This window comes from Paroedura picta, unplaced genomic scaffold (assembly GCF_049243985.1).
Source record: "Paroedura picta isolate Pp20150507F unplaced genomic scaffold, Ppicta_v3.0 Ppicta_v3_sca26, whole genome shotgun sequence".
In the NCBI taxonomy this organism is placed as follows: Eukaryota; Metazoa; Chordata; class Lepidosauria; order Squamata; family Gekkonidae; genus Paroedura; species Paroedura picta.
Genome location: NW_027518623.1, coordinates 286602 through 308777, shown reverse-complemented (window position 1 = coordinate 308777; position 22176 = coordinate 286602). Strand labels below are relative to the sequence as shown.

The 22176-nt window shown below is 48.4% G+C and overlaps 1 protein-coding gene across 3 annotated transcripts in view; it reads left to right on the top strand.

Annotated features, from left to right (window-relative positions):
• Window positions 1-22176, top strand: part of ADGRD1 (adhesion G protein-coupled receptor D1) — a 180081-nt gene that overhangs the window by 107011 nt on the left and 50894 nt on the right. For all 3 annotated transcript variants that reach the window (XM_077318836.1, XM_077318834.1, XM_077318837.1), the window contains 3 exons: window positions 3449-3560; window positions 11037-11190; window positions 22016-22082. In XM_077318836.1, the coding sequence (XP_077174951.1) occupies window positions 3449-3560; window positions 11037-11190; window positions 22016-22082 (333 nt within the window). The remainder of the gene's footprint in view (window positions 1-3448; window positions 3561-11036; window positions 11191-22015; window positions 22083-22176) is intronic.

Here is a 22176-nt window from a genome sequence, read left to right as displayed (position 1 = left end):
TTCCTTCGGGCGGGTTTGGGAGACGGGGGGTGGGAGATTTGGAGAAACTAATATTTGATCGGTGATCTAGAGGCAGATCTGGGACTCCGGGCTTCTCAGCTGGCTACGAACGGCGGCAAAGAAGCCTGAAGCTTCTGAAGATCTGACTCCCAAGAAGGGGATGATCCTTCCAAACAAGTAGCCATAGATAGATGTACTGTCCTCCAAGCGGGGCTACAGTACATGGGAGTCATGGCTGGCCAGGAGTAGGATTTTGGAGGGTCCAGCCTTGAGGTCATCAGTGAGAATCCTTTACCTGAAACTTGTTGCTCAAGGAGAGGAAGGGCTGTGGTTCAGTGATAGACTGATAGACTGATAGACTGATAGACAGATAGACAGATAGACAGATAGACAGATAGACAGACAGACAGACAGACAGACAGACAGACAGACAGACAGACAGACAGACAGATAGATAGATAGATAGATAGATAGATAGAGTCGCCAGCCTATAATTGGGGATTTTTTGGGGTGCAGCCCGAGGAAGGTGAGTTTTGGGGAAAGGAGGCAGCTCAGCATGGTGCAACGCCATAGAGTCCCGCCCTCCAGAGCAGCCATTTTCTCCAAGGGTGGGGTCAGATCTTGGGCATCTGAAGATCAACCGCAACAACGGAAGATTTTTCAGGTGGCGCCTGGAGATTGGCAACCCCACTGGTAGAGCTTCTGCCTGGGATCTTGAAGGTCTCTGGTTCACCTCTCCAGCGAAAAGGAACAGGTGGTCAGTTAGGCGTTCTCAACCTCGGCCCTGGAAAGGTTTCCTGAATGGGTGGGAGTTAATTGATTTTTAACGTGTTTGTAAAAGTTGTTCAACATTTATAGGTGAGATGACCCCACCCCTTCCAAAACGGCCAATGATGGGCCTAGAGGGGGCGGGAAGGGGAGGAGCCTCAGGTGGGCGTGTCCACAGCTCTGCTTCCCAGCCATATTCTGCACGATGGCACCACTTCTGGGGTTTCTCACAGCCTGGATAATCTCTCAGGGGTTTCTCAAGGGCACAGCCGTTGAGAAAGGCTGGAACAGGTGATGTGAAAGACCTTCCCCCAAGACCCCAGACACCCAGTGCCCTGTTTGTCCTCTTCCCTCCTGAGCCAGGGCTGAACCCTGCCATTTACAACCCTAAAAAAAAAATACTCCCCCATATCACACTCTAAGCAAGGGACGCAGCAAACTATGCAGCGATTATATTCGATGGGCTAACGCAGGGGTAGTCAAACTGCGGCCCTCCAGATGTCCATGGACTACAATTCCCAGGAGCCCCCTGCCAGCGTTCGCTGGCAGGGGGCTCCTGGGAATTGTAGTCCATGGACATCTGGAGGGCCGCAGTTTGACTACCCCTGGGCTAACGTATTGTGTCCAACAGCTGCCATGGCTCATCATCCGAGCCTCGGATCTGTTTTCCCAGATGGGTTGCAACTGAGGAGCTGCCTTGCTGGTGGGATTCTGTTTCCTTCCCTTTCATCGGCGCCATAGGTGAAATCAGTTCCCCTCCAGGATGGATGGCTCAGCTCATTAACGCCATGTGCAGAGAGAAGGAAGCTTCCTGCAAGGCGGTGCAGATGGGACCTGATCGTCATATGGACTCCAGCAACTTCCGAAAGGACTTAACGCTTTTTATTTATAAGGAGCAGCCTGAATAGCTCAAGCTAGCCCAAGCTTGCAGGGTCGATCCTGGTCAGCTTTTGGATGGGAGATTGGGCGAGGAAGTCCGAAGTAGCTACGCAGAGGCAGGCAGCGGAGAGGTACCTCTAGTGCCTTGACCTGGATGGCCCACATTAGCCCAGCCTCATCAGATCTCCCCATGCTGGCAGGGGGCTGGTGGGAATTGTAGTTTGGCCCTCCCCATCACAGGAGCTCCAGCTAACTGGCTCCAAGCGGCAGTATTTCTTCAACCTTCCACTCCTGGCATTGTGACGTGATTTGCCATCAGCGCCGTATTTCCATATTCATAGGAAACCCATTGATATGTAGATAATAGTCCACTGCGGTAGTTATGAAGTTATGAAGTGCCGGATTTGATATAAATATGGAAATGGCCAGCTGGACGCTGTGCCCTGTTTGCTAGGACTTCACGTCGGATTCAGTCTCTTCAATTTCCACCGAGTTACTCTCCCCGATCCCCGTCAGAAGAGAACCAGCCCCGAGGTTGTTAATTGTGCCCTGATTTAGAGCAATTTGCCTCCGAAAAGGGAGGCATAAATCCAAATAAATGCAGACGGTTATTGCAGGAGAAATGAAAACGGATGTCTCCCGTCACAACTTCCTCCTCCCTCCCCACCCGCCTTCTGAATTAAACTGTGAACAAGCTTCAGTTCTAGTTATTATTTCGCGGGGTAGCCCTGGGGCTTGCGATCTCGATGGGTGACGGGGAAGAATGCATGACACTGCTTGAAGCACCAGTGTGCAGTTAGCAATTCTGCAGCCATCCTGTAGCACTTGCAAACCTTTGGCATAAAATTTCATTGCAAGTTGGATGGGTCGCTGCTGCAGGTTCCCAAGGGGCTGCCTTCTTTGACTGGGGATTTGGTCTCCTTAATGTGGGAAGGGACAGGGGCTTTGTACACGTGTGTCATCCCCTCTCTGGATCATGCCCGCTTCATACAAGCACCAGGGGGTGTCATCCCCTCTCTGGCTCATACTGTGTAAGTCAGACCACAGTTTATTAGTTTCCTCTGGCCGGCTCAGTAGTTATTTAACACCAAATGGCTATTACATCTACGTCTCATGTTTTTATTATGTCCCTCCTCCAAAGGATTGGGGAGTCCCTGATTCGAATCCTGACTGGACAATCACTCTCATTCCCTCTCTCAACCCAATCACATCAGACCGCAAGTCTGGAGAACCACAACGTGGGACTAGATGAAGTGTCCCGCCAGTTCGCCTTCCTGCTGCAGGCCCCAAATTTGCCCCTCTGCCGATTTCCTAGAAATACAGGATTGGAAGGGAGCTTCAGGGCCATCTAGGCCAACCCCCTGCAGAATGCAGGAAATTCACCACTACCTGTTCATCCACAATAACCCCAATGTGTTCAACTTGAAAGCAGCTGATAAACTTAGGGTGTAGCAGGCATTAAGTGTCAGTAGGTTTATGGTCAAGAGCTAAATCTGAGATGCCAGATGATTCTCAGCAAAGTCTGCTTTTGTCTGATTTGTGGCCAAGTCCCCTACCCCCCCCCCCCCCCCCCCAAGACATAAAACGTTATTACTGCTTTGCAAGCTCAGAACCTTTCTAGCAATTCTTGGCTCACAGCACCGATCAGGATTTTCTTTCCTGGCGCGAGCGTATTGGGGGGGGGGGGAATCTAATCAAATGTAGCGGCATCCCAAAACTCACAAATCAAATCCCTCGCAAGAAACGCCAAAAGGATTATTTCCTTTCCTCCCGCGATGCTAACCGGACTTCCTCTCCGCAGCTCTGTCAGCACCATCCGCAACCAGCGCTACCACATCCATGCCAACCTGTCCTTCGCCATCTTGGTGGCTCAGATCCTGCTCCTGATCAGCTTCCACTTAAGCCTTGGAACGGTAAGTGCCAAACGGCCGGGGGAATCTGGCCCCTGGAAACCGTTTCTGTCACGATTGATCTAATGGATGAAATCAGATTGAAACCAGCTGGAGGCTGCTGTGCTTCTGGATAATTTTATGAGCACTATCAAATGTAGGAATAGGATACAGATTTTCACCTCTGGTCCCTGTGGGATGCCACAAAAACTGAGAGCCACTTATTCCTTTTTCAGTGGAGTTGCGTCCGTAATGATCGAGCTTCATACTTTACTGTCCAGCACAGACAGTAGACTGGAATCTTGTTTTTTTCTACCTGGCTTGGTATGGCATTCTCTTTTACCATTTCTTAAAAGACCTAACCATCCCTCTGTGAGGTTTCTGCTGATTGTTTTCAATAAGAAAACTCCATGTGCAAGAAAGGTGCTTTATTGAAAAGTACAATGATGCTTGTTACCAGAGAGTTTTGCTAGGACTAACGTTCACTATCCACTGCCCTGCTTTAACTCTCAAGTCCCCCTGCTCCCCCCACCAATCATGAATATCTATCTGCCTTTCTGTGAGGTTTCTGTTGATTGCTTTCAATAAGAAAACTCCATGGGCAAGAAAGGTGCTTTATTGGAAAGTACAATGATGCTTGTTACCAGAGAGTTTTGCTATGACTAACGTTCACTACCTGCTGTCCTGCTTTAACTCCCAAGTCCCCCTGCTCCCCAGTCATGAATATCTATATGCTTGTTTGTCTGCCTGCCTGCCTGCCTGTATATTTATTTATTATGTCGATTTATGTACCACAATAAAAGTCGCAGTTTACATAAACAAAAAGAACATCTAAAATACTAAAAGCCAAAACTTAGACAGCTATCAGCAACTGTAGAAAATTATGGTGATTATAAGATCGGAATGTTTGGCTTTCCTCAACATTCCTCTGCGATTTGCCTGGGGAATGTTGAGAGAACCCCCTCAATTAGCATCTGGTTGCACTGACAGTGGAATTGCAGTGGCAATTCTGTCTAAGATGGATGGACCACTTATGGCTGGAGATGGGCACTCATAAATTAGCACAGGATTCTATGGCCCAAGCAGTATGTTAAGAAGGCTCTATACTTTCTGTGCCCCCGCCCCCGGCTTTGTTAAACATTCGTGGCCTTAGCCTTCTAATGCTTCTTCTCCCCATTCGTTCGAGGCTTTGTTCACCACGCATTAGTTCTACACTAGTCAGTACAAATTAAAACATGACAAATGTACACACTTTAAACCAGAGCAGCACGAAGCTGAAGGTACAGTCATATATTAACCAGCAGCAGCAGCGCTTGGACTGTGATGTCAGTAAGTAATAATCTTAATTCTTATAATGGAGCTTTGTTTCCCGATCTTGCATCATTAGGGCAGTATCCAGGCCTCACTCTCTTGGTTTAACTCTTGGAGAAACACAAAGGTCAGATGGCCAGTTGACTTTCCTGCATCCTGTTCTCACAGCCTGACCATCTTTTTTCGCAGCTCAACTGTCTCAGGGATTCCCAGCCAGGGACCCGTGAAATTCTGGAGGCCCACAGGAGCTCCGGAGGGGGTCTGTGGCCTTTCCCCTCCTGCTTTAATCGACTCAGCTACAAGCCGGCCACTTCTATTGAGTTCCCTTGTGCCCTGGGAGAGGATAGAGCCTGCATGACTACCCTTGCTTTAAACCCTCTCCTGTCTCTCCCCCTGTGAACTTAATTGCACTTGCCTGTTAATGTGGGTGGTGATGTCACTTCCAGTGACATGTCACTTCCTAGCGGATGTGGTAGGGAGGCATGGCTAGCTGACATCATTTCCAGGGTTCCTCGAAGCCTGGAAAATTATTTCAGGGACTCCTCCATGGTCAAAAGGTTGGAAAAAGTCTGGTTTAACCACTGCCTCTACTGTGACCTTGTGGTTTATTGGGGAGGGGCTGTGGCTCAGTGACAGAACATCTGCTTGGCATGCAGAAGGCCCCAGGTTCCATCCACAGCATCTCTGGCAGAAAGGAAGAAGTAGTAGGAAATACAAGATATATCCCTGAGACTTCAGAGAGCTGCTGCCAGTCTGAGTGGACAATACTAACCTTGATGGACCGAGGGGAATGAAGTCAGCAGGTGTGTCATTCCATCGGGCCCACATATCAAAGCAGCTGTTTTCTCCAGGGTGGTGACTGATCTCTGTTTTCAGGAGATCAATTGTCATTCTGTGGGAACACCAACCTCTCGGTGGCACCTGTAGACACCTCCCACTATCACAACTGATCTCCAGCGGACCAAGATCAGTTCTCCAGGAGAAAACGGCATCCTGTTTTCAGATACTGATTCTCCCTACCTTCCTGTTAGCTCATCTGTGCTTCCTTCCAGCAGAAAGCTGAAACCTGAGACCAGCACAGTCCCCCCTGGATAATGGCGACCCTAGGGCAGGAGCAGCTGCAACTTATCCTAAATTTATATATGGATTTGTGAGCAATGAATTGGCCAGGAGATCTAAGTTCCAACGCCTTGAGGGCCCAGAAGAGGATCCAGCTGCAGAGACCTCAAATGAAAGGGAACAGTTCCTTGCACTCTGATAGTACAACCCAGAAAACTGCTGAGCCACATCTCTGCAAGCAGGAGATAAATTGCTGGGAGAAGGGGGGGGGTGGGGAAGAGACCAAAAAACTCCAAAAATCCAAAGCGGATTTGGTTTTAGAGGGAGAAATAAAAACTTGGAGAGGAGGAAGCTGAGCAGAACAAGATATAATCAGAAACAGAGAACAAGGCAGGGAAATATACAATGAAATAATCCCCAATAAATCAGTTAGACAGCGTGTGACTCCTAAGAGGCAGCAGAAGCCGCAGGGAAATGAAAACGAGCAGAGGGAGCAAACGGAAGAAAAAGGATGGCTCATTGTCATGGTCGCTATCTTTTCATTTCCTCAGACTGCTGCACATAAGCGATGGAGGTGCCATTCCATGTGGGGAATGGTGCCTGCGTGCTCGCCCTAGGGGGCCTATGGCTCAGCGGCATCAGAAGGACAGGTTGTCATGGGTGCTGTGACCCTCAGAGGTCATGAGAGGCCTGGAATGCTTCTGTATGGAGGGAACCTGGAGACAGTGGCGGGGGCAGGAGGCAATGCCAGGCCCCGAATGACTCCCTTCCCATCCCGGCCTCCTCCATGACAGTTGGCGCTCCCACAGCTCCAGACTTGAGCTTGTAGATGATTATATGTCTAATGTCAGAAGTCTAAACTTGAGGCCCTCTCTGAGTGTGAGGCCTGGCCCCTTCTGTGATACACCTTGATTGTGGTAACTTCTGGGAAAACCTGGAAGTGTTGTCGGGTAGTTCTAGGAACATCCAGAAACTCTATGATTTTCTCACAGAGTTTTCAGTGAGTCCTAGAGCTACCTGATGTCACTTCTGGGTTTCCCTGGAAATGACGTAATGACAATGCTGTGTGCATTCCACCATCTGTTCCCCGATATAACGATAATACACCAAACACAGTAGCACGAAGACAACGTTCATCAGTAGCTCACGACCTACAACAAATCATCACACGAATACTTATAAAAATGAACTGTCAGCCATGATTACCTAGAAACTTTCCCTTGTTTTGGGAATTATCACTGCCGAAGGAAAGCACAATAGGCCGTAGTCCTCTCGTTCATCTTCCTTGAACCTTGGCAGGATGGCCATGCTCCAAGGGGTAGTCAAACTGCGGCCCTCCAGATGTCCATGGACTACAATTCCCATGAGCCCCTGCCAGCTGGCAGGGGCTCATGGGAATTGTAGTCCATGGACATCTGGAGGGCCGCAGTTTGACTACCCCTGCTTCACACTTATTTTGCTTGTGGTCCACACATGTGCTCAAGGAGCAATGCTCACGCGCAGTTACTAATGGGATGTGTAATAACCTTTTTTTGATTCTTGCGGTCTACAAGCCGCGTAAGTATGAAGATCCCCTAACAGTCCCGGTGTGAAGGCTCCCTAACAGTGCAGCATCATGGGGGTGAGCTTCAAGAGGTCCCCCCCCAAAGCTTGTTTGTCCCCCAAGTCCCCCGAATCCTGGAGGGGGTTCTGCCCATGCACCCATTCTCAGCTCATTTTGGAGGGGGAGGGGGAGGGTGTGTTGCTGCCTCGAAGACCCGTGCTGTAGAAAAGAGCTAGACCCCCCCCCCTTTCCCCAAACTGCACTGTGTTTGTTTTGCTCCCCACCTCAGATTGCTCTGGGGAGAGCTTCATTTTGCAGAAATGAGCACCTCTGGGAAAATACCAGGGGCTTTGCACATTTCCCCCACCTCTTGAGACGAAAAACCAATCCAGTGGGGATCTGCAGGCCGTCCGCCTTTACCGGGGGGAATGAGAGCTTCAAGGCTGAGGAAACAAAATCCGCAGTGACCCACCGGCAATAAATAACGTGGCAGTGTGCTGGCAGTACCCAGGAATGCGTTTACGATTCGGCAGCTTGCATACGGAACTGTTGTTAGCGACCCACAGAGGAAAATGTTCTTTTCCTCTCTCAGATATCAGATATCTCAGATATCGGGGCCTAATGAAGCCAGCGGGTAGAGACAGCTTGGTGTAGCAGTTAAGAATGGCGACCTCTAATATGGGGAACCGGGTTTTATTCCCTACTCCTCCTCCACAAAAAAACGGCTAGATGACCTAGGGTCTGTCACAGTTTTCTCAGAGCTCCCTCAGCCCCACCTACCTCACAGGGTTGTCTCTTGTGGGGAGAGGAAGGGAAGGTGATTATGAGCAGCTTTGAGACACACGCGGCCTGCTGGGTGATTTACGTCATCCTTTCTCATTTTTTTTTTTTTTTTACCGTTGAGAAACCTTCCTCAAAGCTGAGATTTTTGTTTATGAGACAGCATTCAAATGCATGATCCCCCATCTGCATGCAGGGAGCCAGGTTCCAGGAGGGCTGTACACTATGCCTGTTTTCACTCGAAAGTCGTGTGGCATTACAAGAGAGGGGGATATTTCTGATGATCTGGGGCCAAGGGACCAAGCCCTATGAAGATAGGTTGAGGGACTTGGGAATGTTCAGCCTGGAGAAAAGGAGGTTGAGAGGGGACATGAGAGCCCTCTTGAAGTATTTGAAAGGTTGTCACTTGGAGGAGGGCAGGATGCTGTTTCTGTTGGCTGCAGAGGAGAGGACACGCAGTAATGGGTTTAAACTACAAGTACAACGATATAGGCTAGATATCAGGAAAAAATTATCACAGTCAGAGTAGTTCAGCAGTGGAATAGGCTGCCTAAGGAGGTGGTGAGCTCCCCCTCACTGGCAGTCTTCAAGCAAAGGTTGGATACACACTTTTCTTGGATGCTTTAGGATGCTTTGGGCTGATCCTGCGTAGAGCAGGGGATTGGACTAGATGGCCTGCATGGCCCCTTCCAACTCTATGATTCTATGATTCTATATTTGGCTTAACCAAATGAAACACCTCCATCCGTGTCCTCTGCTTACCGGGTCCTGAGAAAGGAAAGGGAACCTTCTGCCTTTTGCGATTGCCTTAATAACAATAACCATAATAAAAATTTAAGAGCAGCGCCGTTTGCTAGGGCAGAGCTCCGCCGCCGTTATCCATGGAGCTGGCAGAAACAGAGCTTTATTTATCTCCGTGACTCGTTCCCAAATGAAAAAAAACAAAAAACAAAAAAAAAACGATCAAGGACAGTCTGAAGAAGGAATCCCTTTTGCTTAAGCTCTCTGCAAAATATCTTATGATAGCATCGCTACTGGGAACAAACCGCCCTGAGCCGTATGGAAGGGCGGTATAAAAATCTAATAAATAATAAATAAACAAAAAAACAATGCCTCCTGGCAAGCAACCATGGGATCAGAGAGCCCACGCCGGAAGAGAGTCAAGAAATAGCATGGTGGAAAGAACCGGGCACCGTCCTGATGTAAGAAAGACGTGAAAGTGTTGATAATTCCCCACGTCTCTGTTTTCAAAAAGCAGGCAGAGGCCTGGGGAATGGGAGAGGCCGGGCGGGAAGCCGGAAATGATCTCTTTGAGGAGTCACTGATAAACGCCATTATGACTGGGGTGCCTGTGGGGCAGTCAGCAATTAATGGCCAGGTTTCAAAGGCCTAGGCCAGGGGTAGTCAAATTGCGGCCCTCCAGATGTCCATGGACTACAATTCCCAGGAGCCCCCTGCCAGCGTTCGCTGGCAGGGGCTCCTGGGAATTGTAGTCCACGGACATCTGGAGGGCCACAGTTTGACTACCCCTGGCCTAGGCCCTTCCAGGAGTGGCCAAATTGTGGCTCTCCAGAAGTCCATGAACTACATAGTCAATGTAGTCCAAGGACATCTGGAGAGCCACAGTTTGGCCATTTCCTGTCCTATAGCAAGCCCACGAGCATCGTCTTGACTCCGGTGCGCTGATCCAAGGGCAGTTCCGACGCCATTTCCTTGCCGTTTGCATGCTTCGCCATAACTAAGGGACATCTTTATTACGCTCTGAAGGTTTCTGTCGCCGGAAAGCGCATTGTCTGTGTTTTTATGCCGGGTTCCAACGAGAGCAATAACAAGGAGACGCGGCAGCAATGCTAAGAAATACCTTCGAACTAACTGTGTAGCACCCTTGCTGTCTAGCACATGGGGAGAGATTAATAGAAAAACCCAGGGATGCAAAAAGGACGAAGCAAACCTCCACAGTGTCTTTTAAAAATCGTTATTGTAAAAGAGAAGGGGGAAAGGTGGTTGGATTCAGGGATGGGGGGGGAAGGGCAAATTAAACAAAAACGGGAGATGCTCAACCACCACATAGGGATGCTCCAATGGAAAGCAATACAGTTGTTTTGACAAATCTAAACACATGACCTAGGTGAGGGCAGGTTCCTTAGAGCATGTGCGGAGTTCCTTGCAATGACAACAAGTTGGAGGGGACATGAACCCCATCCCAATTTCCTGTGGGCTCAGTTCCCACTGAAGATTGAAAAGGGAAGACATTTGGGATTTTCTAGTTTTTAATTATGGAGGACATTGGAATTCTGCCAGCCTCCCTTCTAAGAATGCCAAGGGAAGGCCCTGATCTCAACCTGGTTTGGCCTCTGAATGAAACACGATAGTGGGAAGAACGGACCCCTGGTCTGACCCAGCGGGGCTTTCCTGATGTTCTTAGGAAGACCTTTCTGCCCTGTTGTTGGCCCTCTAGAGGAACTGGTTGGCCACTGCGTGAAACAGGAGGCTGGACTGGATGGACCCCTGGACTGACCCAGCAGGGCTCTTCTGATGTTCTTAGGAAGGCCTCGGCCTCTCTGCCCTGTTGTTGGCTCTCCAGAGGAACTGGTTGGCCACTGTGTGAGACAGGACGCTGGACTAGATGGACCTAAATAGAGAAAACGTCACAAGGTGTCATTGATAAAAATGTACATGGTGTCATTTGGCAAAGTTTGGAAAGGCTTTTAACAAATATTGGCGTTTGATTTGTAATTTGTCCGTTGGCTGGTGTTTCCGAAAAGCCGCACCCCTCTCTACAGATCTCCGTTTGCTTTGACTTGTAGGTCGCTTGCAAGATCCTGGCGGTTCTTCTCCACTTTTTCTTCCTGAGCGCTTTTGCTTGGATGCTGGTGGAAGGCTTTCACCTGTACAGTATGGTGATCAAGGTGTTCGGCTCAGAAGAAAGCAAACATTTCTATTACTACGGAATCGGGTGGGGTGAGTCCCTTTTTCTTTCCTGAAGGGAGAAACTGTGTGTTGGTTTGACTGAGGAGAGGGTGGGGGAAAGCAGCCATGAAGGATCCAGAAAAGATCCCTAAGTGTCAGGATGTGAAGCTGGAGATATTAGGTGGACAGTGTGGGAACATTGGCAGGATAAGAGTGGCAGAATTGAGTCCAGTGGCATCTCTATGACCAACAAAGTTTTATTCAAGATAGAAGAAGAGTTGTTTGTTATACCCTGCTTTTCGCTCCCTGTAGGAGTCTCAAAGTGGCTTCCAATCACCTTCCCTTTCCTCTCCCCACAACAGACACCCTGTGAGGTAGGTGGGGGCTGAGAAAGCTCAGACAGAACTGCTCTCCAGAATAGAGCTTCCTCTTTTCCAGGCTGAACAATCCCAGGCCAGCCATCCAGCAGGCTCCTGAGAAATTCATTTAGGCTCTGTGGTGGCCTACCTTTAAAACGGTCAAAAGAATCGTCCCGCTGCTTTGTCCATTCTGAAACAGCTCTCAAAACGAAAAAAGGAAAATTGCATCACCTGTTTTTTAAAATCAAAAAGGTATTTCTGTCCTTTTGCTGCCTTGCTTAAGGAAACTGTTTATTACCGTGGAATAGCATTGCTGTTGGATTTGCACTTAGCTTTGCCACAGCCTTTAAAAAAAAAACCACTATCCTCCATTCTTTTGGATTTCTGCTTGGTGGGCCAGGGAATATGAATTCCAAACCATTAGAAAAAGGGGCATTTATTTCGCTCGACTCCTGCTCCTTGGCTGTTCTGCCAGGCATCATCCCTAGGGCCCTGTTATAAGAGTCGGCACCACGGTAAAACACACAACACCGACCTAATGAAAAGAAATCATATTGGCCAAGCTTAATTCCAGCCCAACAAACTGGGACGAAATGCCCTGTTGACAACAAGCCAAGACCTCTGTCTTAGGCGCAGACTCCAGATGTCATGTTTACAGGGTTTAGGGAGTGACTGCTGAGCTCCCGCAGTCTTCTACAGGCGCCCGCCTAAAGACACAGGCATTTCTAGGTTTTTGGAAGAGAATCTTATAAACTCTCAGAGACGGAAGTTCAGTAAAGCACGCTATGCATACCTAAGCCATGTCGGTAGAATTCAACCCAGCCTGCTTGGCAGGGGGACGATCTGTCTACTTTCGGTTGACACATCTGGGTTGGGAAATTCCTTGAGATTTAGGGGTCACGTCTAGGGAGGAACGTCACTGTGGTATAATGCTATAGATTCCACCCTCCAAACAGCCATTTCTCTAGGACAGGGGTAGTCAAACTGTGGCCCTCCAGATGTCCATGGACTACAATTCCCAGGGCTCCTGGGAATTGTAGTCCATGGACATCTGGAGGGCCGCAGTTTGACTACCCTTGCTCTAGGGGAACTGATCTCCGTAGTCTAGAGATCAGCTGTAATTCTGAGTTCTCCAGGCCTCAGCTGGAAGTTGGAAACCCTACTTCCACTTGCTTTACCTTTGGCCCACAGCTGGTCCTTAATAAATGGCCTGCAGCTCATAGACAGCCCTGCTTGGCTGTTCTGTGCTTTAATTTAGAGATGAATGGTATAGTTCCTCTTGCGTTTATTTTTTATTTGCTAGATGTTTCTGCGGAAATTGATACGTATAATATGCACCAGTCATAAGTGCAATATAATACTGATTTACTTTTCCATTACCGACGCTGGGAAATGCGTGCGTTTTTTCAGGATCTTTAAAAACAAAACTTAGCCCTGGGAGAAAACAACAACAGCAACAGAATATGGCACCAAAATAACGAATCTCTCTCTCTCACACACACACACATACACACAAACACATACACACACACATTTAGCACTTCGATCATATTATACCAGCCGGCACCAGTTTCGAACCTGGGTCTCCCAGATTTTAGCCCAGAGTTCTTGACCACCATGCCTCCCTGGCTCTCGATTTATCTCCCTCAACTGCCTCTTGAAATTTGACCTCAGCTTGCTTCTGTGGTTTCGTCTCATCCCAGGGGGAGATGCATCCTGACCCGACCAGGCTAGATCAGTGGGAAAGGCAAGGTTCCTTAGGGATCCCTTCCCTTCCTTACTCCAACTGCAAGTCCTGAAACCACACGCTCTGGCGACCCGGTACACCTCAACTGGCCAATGGACTTAAAGATGTGTGAACCCCTCTTCTTTCATTTCTTTAGAGGTTTATATCTTCTGGGGGGATGGCTCCTAAGATCCTTGAATACTTGTATAATGATTCCACTCTTGGGATGCTGGACCTCCACTTGGGCTGTGGGGAAGAACTTCCTTTGCTTTGGAGACTTCACAAAACAACCGCGTTTGCAGAGATCCTTGACCCCCAGATCCCCTCCCCCAAAGCACTCTCCCATTTGTACTCACTGGGATCAGGATCTATGTCCCCCAGAAGTGACATCAGCATGTCGGGGTCATTGGGGAGGTGATGCTCTAGATTTGGGGCCAAACTCTATGGTTTGAGGCTGATCTTTTTACCTTAGAGTTTTCTCCAAACCCAGAGCTCATCCCCAAAGTCTCTGACATGCCAACTTCACTTCCAAGGGATGCCATTATAATGGATGCTCTTCTGGGTTTGGGTAAGTACGCGGTGGCACCTGGTAGCTCTAGATCTGAGCCATTGTTATTGGTCTAGTGGACAGAGTGCATTCACTCGAATAAGGACGAGAACATGGCCTAGGGATGGAAAGCCAGCTTGGTGGAGCGGTTTAAGTGTTGGATCAGGGTTCAGGACGTCCTGGTTCCAGTCCCCACTCAACCATGGAAGCTTGCTTGGTGACTTTGGGCCAATCACACACTCTCAGCCTCACTCACCTTGCTGGGTCATTGTGAAGATAACATGGAGGAGAGGAGAACGGCACAAGCTCTCTTGGGTCCCCTTTGGGGAAGGAAGTCAGGAAATAAAATCTTGAGGACCTTAGAAGTCAGAGCAGGGTTGCCCACATCCCTGACCTAGAATCATAGAATCATAGAGTTGGAAGGGACCTCCTGGGTCATCTAGTCCAACCCTCTGCACAACGCAGGACACTCCTAACCCTCTCGCTCATCCCCTGTCACCTGCCATCCCCCTGGAACCTTCACAGAATCAGCCTCTTTGTCATCATCAGATGGCTCTCCAGCCTCAGTTTAAAAATTTCCAAAGATGGACAGTCTCCCTGGACAAAAATGGCAGTTTTCGAAGATCATCTTTACAGCACTAAGTCCCTGCAGAGCTCCTTCCTCAGGCTCTGGGGGATACTCACTGGACTCTGAAAGTGCTTACCTTGACCAGGGCTTGTTTTTGAAATATTAGGGGCCTCAAATAGTTTAATCTGGCCTTCTGGTCCACAGAATTGCCTATAGGCCCCTACTGCCCAGAGTATATCATTTTATGTCAAGGAGCCAATGGGCCAGAGTAATTCTTGTATTTCTTGCATTTTATGCATGCTGATTTTATATGATGCTTGACCATTGATAAAGGCAGTAATGCTGAAATGCATCTGGTCCGTGGAGGCATTAGTATTGTGTCTGCATTGGTTTTATTGAGGCTATGCTGAAAGCCTTGGGTTTTAAACAAAAATGATAGAATCATAGAATCATAGAGTTGGAAGGGACTTCCAGGGTTATCTAGGCCAAACCCCTCCCCTGCACAATCAATCAATCAATCAATCATCAATCAATCAATCAATCAATCAATCATAGCACTATATTTTAAAATTGTGTTCTACCCTGCAGTGGCTTAAGTTCATTTCCCTTCCTTTGACCTTTTTAGCTTCTTGATTTTGGTTTGGGTCAGGATATGTCTTCCTTTTTGTTTTGTTCCCCCAAATCTCCAATTGCCGATTGGGTGACCCTAAGCTAGAGGCCCTACAGGGGAAGCCCGTATCTCTCCCCCCCCCCCCCCCATTATTATTTTTCTAGATGGCGTGCCATGCCCACCCACTGTTCCGGCGTCCACGGATCGTGCTCAAATAACAGCCACCCATCAGGTGTCCTGCTTGGGGCAGCTGTGCACAAGAGCAGATGTGCCGGCATGAATATCTATGAGTTTCCATTGTCTCCATAAATAGACCCTCTCTACAATCAGGCTGATTAGGCAGCGATCGGCTTTAACCCCGCCTCCCCGAGACATTTTGCATTAATTTCCGCAGCGGTGGCTGCAGTGCAAAATGGAAAGGAGGCCTGTCCGAACTCTCAGGTCGTGTGTAGTGTTTCTGTCGAGGTACTTTTGCGCATCCTAGATTGCCTTTGGGATGGAAGGCAAGAGGGTATATAGCCTGATCTTGCCAGAGTTCAGAAGCCAAGCAGAGCTGGTACCTGTTTGGGAGGCCACCGTGGAAAATCTTTGCAGGGAAAGGTGACGGGGAACTGTCTTTGCTTCCCATTTGAAGAAGAGTTGGTTTTTACATCCTGCTTTTCTCCACCCCAAGGAGTCTCAAGGTGGCTTACCATTGCCTTTCACTCCCCTCCCCGTAACAGGCATCTGGTGAGGCAGTTGAGGCTGAGAGAGTTCTGAGAGAACTGTGGCTGGCCTAAGGTCATCCAACCGGCCTCATGTGTGGCTGAAAATCACTTGCCCCCACCTCTCCTCACAACAGACACCCTGTGAGGCATGTGGGGCTGAGAGAGCTCTGAGAGAACTGGCAGTGGCCCAAGGTCACCCAGTAGGCCTCATGTGTCTCAAAGCAGCTTCTAATCGCCTCCCCTTCATCTCCCCACAGCAGACACCATGAGAGAGTTCTGAGAGAACTGTCACTAGCCCAAAGTCACCCAGCTGGCTGCATTTGGAGGAATGGGGAATCAAACCCAGTTCTCCACTTTAGGGCTGACTCTCTTATCCACCAAAACAGCTCTCTGCCAGGAGGGAAATGTGCCTCTCTGGGCAGAGGGACTCCATGCCACCCTGCCTGCTCCCTTTCATCCTGTCTTGTCTCGCTAGCACAGAGACCTGGCTCTGCCAAACATGGCCCCTCTCTCTATCACCCCATAAAGTACCATTATCAGCATGGCTTTCTCCCTTATCTTCCTTGGGCGCATGACTTGACGTCTAATAAGCCCAGTTCGATATGCACAGAATTCGCAAAGCCGGAGTATTTCTGACCGGGGATGACAAAAGTGAGGCACAAGATCATCTACTACAAATCTTGGCTCCAACCTTTCCCCAGCTGCAAAGAAGAATGGATGATAGAGAATGGCATCCCCTTTCTCTCTTGAAGCCCCCCCCCCCCAAAAAAAACCCCTTCTCTTCCTTTTTAGCCTTCTTTAACGCAAAGAAAACCCTGCCTAATCCGCTCTACATCGGTGCAAAAATATACTCTCAGAAGGAGCTGTGACAACAGGCCTGCTTTGGTGGTATATAGCCCAAACCTGGCTGCTTTTCCGTGGCACATTCTGGACGTCGCCCGGATTTAACTTGATTATTTATCAGCTTAAAACTGCACTGGAGAAGAAAATTAAATAGAGGGTTCCTGGCAAGATAATAAAACTTATGCAGATGAAACGCCGGGCAGTCATCTGGATAACAAGAAGAGCTAATTCCGTGAATGCAAAATGGCCCAGAGCTCACCTTGTTCCTCTTTTCCTTTGTCGGCTCCGGGAGAAGGGGAACAGGGGAACCAGCGAGAGCCGGCTGGGCCTCTAAATTCAACTGGATTCGGTCGGCGTGAAATAAACAGTTTGTCTCGCCTAGAAGCGCCCACTTGTGACACGAAGGGAAGAGCAGAAATCTAATCGACTTAGGGTCATAATGCAGGATTCGCCTTGAAAAATTGCCTACGGGTGATACGTCGGCCGCAATAAACCGAAGCGCTCGTGCGATTCCTGGCCCATATGGGAGCAAAGCGACCACGGCTGAGCCGTACGATTTGGAGACAATATCGCACGGTGGTGGAGATGTTTTAATGTCCCCACTTTAAGGCCTTGTAGACGTGGATGAGCTAACCAGGGCTGAAATGAACCAGTCACACCGCTTGGGTTTCATAAACCGCGGCTCCTTGCAGATTGGCGAGGCGATTCCTTTCCTCCCGAAATGCTAAAATTTCTGTCATGGGAAGACAAGACCCCGGAAATGACAGTAGGGCTAGGAGAAGTTGAAGAGGAAGATCCAACTTGAGACGGACTGGTTTGACCATCGAAGGGTTGGCAGAGTCCTTGACACTGCAAAGGTGCGCAACCTGATTGAAGTGTAAATAAAGCCTTATTCGTGAACTAATATACTTGATAGTGGAGAGGCGAGACAGAGGCTTAACCACATCACTAGCGGAGAGAAAGAGAGAGCAAGACAACTTCCAAGAAGGAGGATATTGCCCTGAAAGGAGCAATCCGGGAACAGACAAGAAATGACACTTAACAGGAGAGAAGAGGCTGGCCTTGGTATCTTCAGAGTCCTTTTACTTCCTCCTGCAGGGTCTTCTTCTCTTCCCCTTTGCACACCAGACAGTGCCTGTTCTGACAGCGATCTGTGGCTTTCTCTCACAGTTCAGTCTTTGAATCCAGCATGCCACTTTGTGGCCTATGCAATCTCACGAAACCATGCACATTCCCCCAGAATTCAGAGCGATACGATTATTCAGCCTTCCCTTTAAAAAAAATCCAATCTATTTCCTTTCTTCTTTTAGGGTTAAGTGTTGCCATTCATTTCAGGACAAATCGCCCCTGCTAGAACAATAGAATGGGAGCTTAAAATGGCTTTCGTGTGTACCCTACTTCCATGGAGAGACAGTAAGCATCCGGTGGCATTTTTCATGCCGTATCCCTGCCGGCCGCGTTATCTCCGGGGAGACTCAGTGCTTTCTGTTCCAGAAGCTATTTTTAGGGGCTTGGATTGGGAGCCATTGAGTGTGGAGTGTTATTAAAGTAGATGAGGGAGATATTGCCTGACCGGGATGCGCCGCGGAGAGCAGAGCCAAAGATTAGATTTCCCCCTCCATTCCCGGAAAAGTCAGATCAAAGATACAGAGTGTAGTTATCAACAGAGGGCAAGCCGGCGGTCGCCTCTTAACGACTGCAATCCTGGCTCCCATTTATCGGTCAGCCGTTTTGGGGACTGGTAATGAATGGCAGGCAGCAACCATTATCCCCCTTCCTGCGTATGGGCATCGTTCACGCAAAGATGGCTGTCCGTCAACACCGTCTCTCCGTCTGGGTTTCATGTTTTTCAGTCTTGGCATTCCTCCAGGGGACTCGAAGAGGTGCGGATGGTCACCCCCTCCCTAGCGAATTTCATTCGCACAGGAACATGAGCGGGGATGAGTGGCCCACAGTTATGGCTGTGAGGGGATAATTTTGCATGCCGATCTGACACATTGACCACTATGCCACATTGGATTTTGGTTGTCCACACAGTGACTCTGCAGGGTGGACCGGGACTGTTTGGCCCTAATCTAGGGGGCTGAATAGAATGCAAAAGAAGGGTGGGGTACAGAGCATATAAACCAACCCCGCCCCCCGCCCCCCCCCGCCCCCCGCAAAGAAGCCAAGAGTATTATTCCTGTTCCAGGATTTAAATTAGAGACATAGAATAATAGAATCATAGAGTTGGAAGGGGCCATACAGGCCATCTAGTCCAACCCCCTGCTCAACGCAGGATCAGCCCAGAGCATCCTAAAGCATCCAAGAAAAGTGTGCATCCAACCTTTGCTTGAAGACTGCCAGTGAGGGGGAGCTCACCACCTCCTTAGACAGCCTATTATTATTATTATTATTATTATTATTATTATTATTATTATTATTATTATTATTATTATTATTATTATTATTATTATTATTATTATTATTATTATTAGATTTATAGCCCGCCACTCCCTTGCGGCTCGTGGCGGGTAACAATATCGCAATTCCCCATTAAAACCCCATAAAACAATAATAACATTGCCAATATTGCCGGCATGGCAAGAATGGCAGCTCAACTCCCCCCCCTCCCTCCCACTACTAGCGGGTGGAGAGGAGGTCCTGATGATGTTTTGCTTCGGGTCCAGAACCCGAGTCCCCGGGGGAGGCATAGATCTATTATCAGCCCCGGCCTCAACCATAAACCTGGCGGAAGAGCTCCGTCTTGCAGGCCCTGCGGAATGTTGAAAGATCCCGCAGGGCCCGCAGCTCTCCCGGGAGCTCATTCCACCAGGTCGGGGCCAGGACCGAAAAGGCCCTGGCCCTGGTCGAGGCCAGGCGTGCTTCCCTAGGGCCGGGAACGACCAACAGGTTTTCACCTGCAGAGCGCAAGGCCCTGCTGAACTACTCTGACTGTGAACATTTTTTTTTCCTGATATCTAGCCTTGAAAACTTCGTTCTAAATTTTCACAATTGAGGAGTATCTGGCATAAAACTGCTTTCAAATTTATTCTTCATCAGAATCCCTCACAAGACCAGTGACTAAGATCAATCGCCCACTCAGAGGTCTGAGCAATTTGGAAGAAGGCTGTCTCTCAAAAAGCTCTTGGAGTCCTATCTTGCAACAGAATTTGGATAAAGAATTAATTTGAAAGCGGTGTTATGCTGGATGCTCTTGAATTGTCAAAATTTTATGGTGAAATTTTACTTTCGAGAATTTTCATTCTGGAGCAGGGAAGATACTCTTACTAATTCCGTGTTACTGATCTTACTAATTCCGTGTTAGTTTGTTGTTTTTGACTTGGCTGTTCATTCTTACAGAAAGGTAGAGCATTAAATATTTCTCACCCTTTTGCTTCTCGTGGGTTTTCATATTTTCCACCTGTACTATGTGGCCCATTCATTCCATAGCTTCCTGGTGGTGCTGGGAGATCTCCCACTAAGGCTGTTGACCCCCCAGATGACCCTCTGGAAAAAAATGGCTGCTTAGGAGGATGGACTTTAGATCATTACACCGTAATGGGGTCCCTCCCCAACCTGAATTCCATCGTTCCAAGGCTTGACCCCCTCCCCGCAAAATCTCAAGGTATTTTCCAACTCAGACCTGACAGTCCCATTTCTGCGGTGCTACTGGGTTCGAATCTAGCCGTTATACTGCAGACCAATACAGCTAACTTCTGGAAACTCTCTTTGATATTAGTTTACCCCAATACAGCTCATATAATTTTTTAAGTTTGTATCCCCGCTCGAATATAACAGCGACAGCATTGCAAATAGGCATTCGTCTAAGAACGAACAAAAGAGTATTTCAAATGTGCGTGCCGCTTTCTCCGGCTGCCGTAACGGAACAAAAATTAGCGGCGGAAGGTCAGAATATCAGCTGGCACATTCAGGTTACAATCATTTTAAGTGCTTTTTAGGATTATCGCGTGCACAAAGGCCCCGGCACTTTGATTTAGAAATTCTTTCGAAGCAGTGCAAGCCCTGATCACAGTCATCCAAAGACCTTCTGCTTTGTTTGCCCACACACACAAAAAATTGCAAAAGTTAGATCTCTAGGATTTAATCCACCCCCTCGCACAACAAATGCACAATATATGGTGATCAATTCGTCCACTTCAAGGAGCCTCACGATATATTGGCTTTCTCGGGTTCCGACAATCCCAGCTCTTCTCAAACATGCATCCCTATATCTTTGTAACTGAATGCTCAGCTGGTTTGCGGGGATCTTGTCTTGAGGCACCCAACACTGATAAGGAACCTGGGGTGCCAGACGCTGAGCGGCAGCTGAACCATGAAAAATGAATTCAGAACAGAACAAAACATGCGAACCTTTTCACACAGGTTTTCTTTCCCGGAATCCAGACCGCAAAACTCATAAAGCCTGCTTAGGGTCTTAAGCAAAAACAAACAAACAAACAAAAAAAAAACCCAACAACGCCCCTCCACATGCAGCCAGCTGGGGGACCTTGGGCTAGTGACATTCCTATTAAAGCTGTCCTCACAGAGCAGTTCTCTTAGGGATCCCTTGGCCCCACTTACCTCGCAGGGTGTCTGTTGTGGAGAAAGGAAGGGAAGGCGATCATAAGCCACTTTGAGACATATAAGGCCTTCTGGGTGGCCTTAGGCCAGTTACAGTTCTCTTAGAGCTCTCTCAATCTCACTTGTCTCACGGCGTGTCTGTTGTGGGGAGAGGGAGAGTGATTGTAAGCCACTTTGAGACTCCTTTGGGTAGTGAAAATTGGGGTATAAAAAACAACTCTTCTTCTTTGTTGGTACCAACCATTTTTACATCCTTCCTGGAGGGAACAGTCTCGAGTTGATGGCAGGCCGGCTGGGGTACAGAGAAGGGCGTTTGGCCATCTCTGTTTGCAGACAAGAGAAAAGCATATCAGCATGCCACTCCAAACAGCATTGCGTTATATTATAGTCATGTTACCATCTACGATTCAGGGGTAGTCAAACTGTGGCCCTCCAGATGTCCATGGACTACAATTCCCATGAGCCCCAGCCAGCGTTCGCTGACAGGGGCTCATGGGAATTGTAGTCCATGGACATCTGGAGGGGTGCAGTTTGATTACCCATGTAATGTGTTCAAATAAATAATTCCAAAAAAAGAGACAAATTAAAATGCAGAGGGCACTTGGCGTTTCTGAGGGATTGTTAAGAATGCAGGTTAGCATATGTAGTGAGTTAAGAAGCCAGTGACACGGAAACCAACTCACAGAATTCGGTGTCTTTTTGAGGGCTAAACGTCAGAAGGGAAGTCCTTCCCTGGGTATAGTCTTGCTCCTCACCATCCCATGTACACAGACATAGATTCACAGAATCTTAGAGTGGGGAGGGGCCATCCAGGTCATCTAGTCTAACCCCCTGACCAATGCAGGATCAGCCTCAAGCATCCAGGATAAGTTTCTATAGTGGACGTGTGCATGTGTCTACCCACCCCACCACCCCTTAAATATCAACGTGATATCCGTCTCCCAATTTTGCAGGCTGCCCACTCTTGATTTGCCTCATCTCGATAACGTCGGCCATGGAAAGCTACGGAGAAATCAGCAAGTAAGTCCTGAAATGTAACCATTTGTGGAGTTCAATGCCACATGGGGGCTGAATACATGAATATATGCAGCTGCCTGATCCCAAGACAGACTGG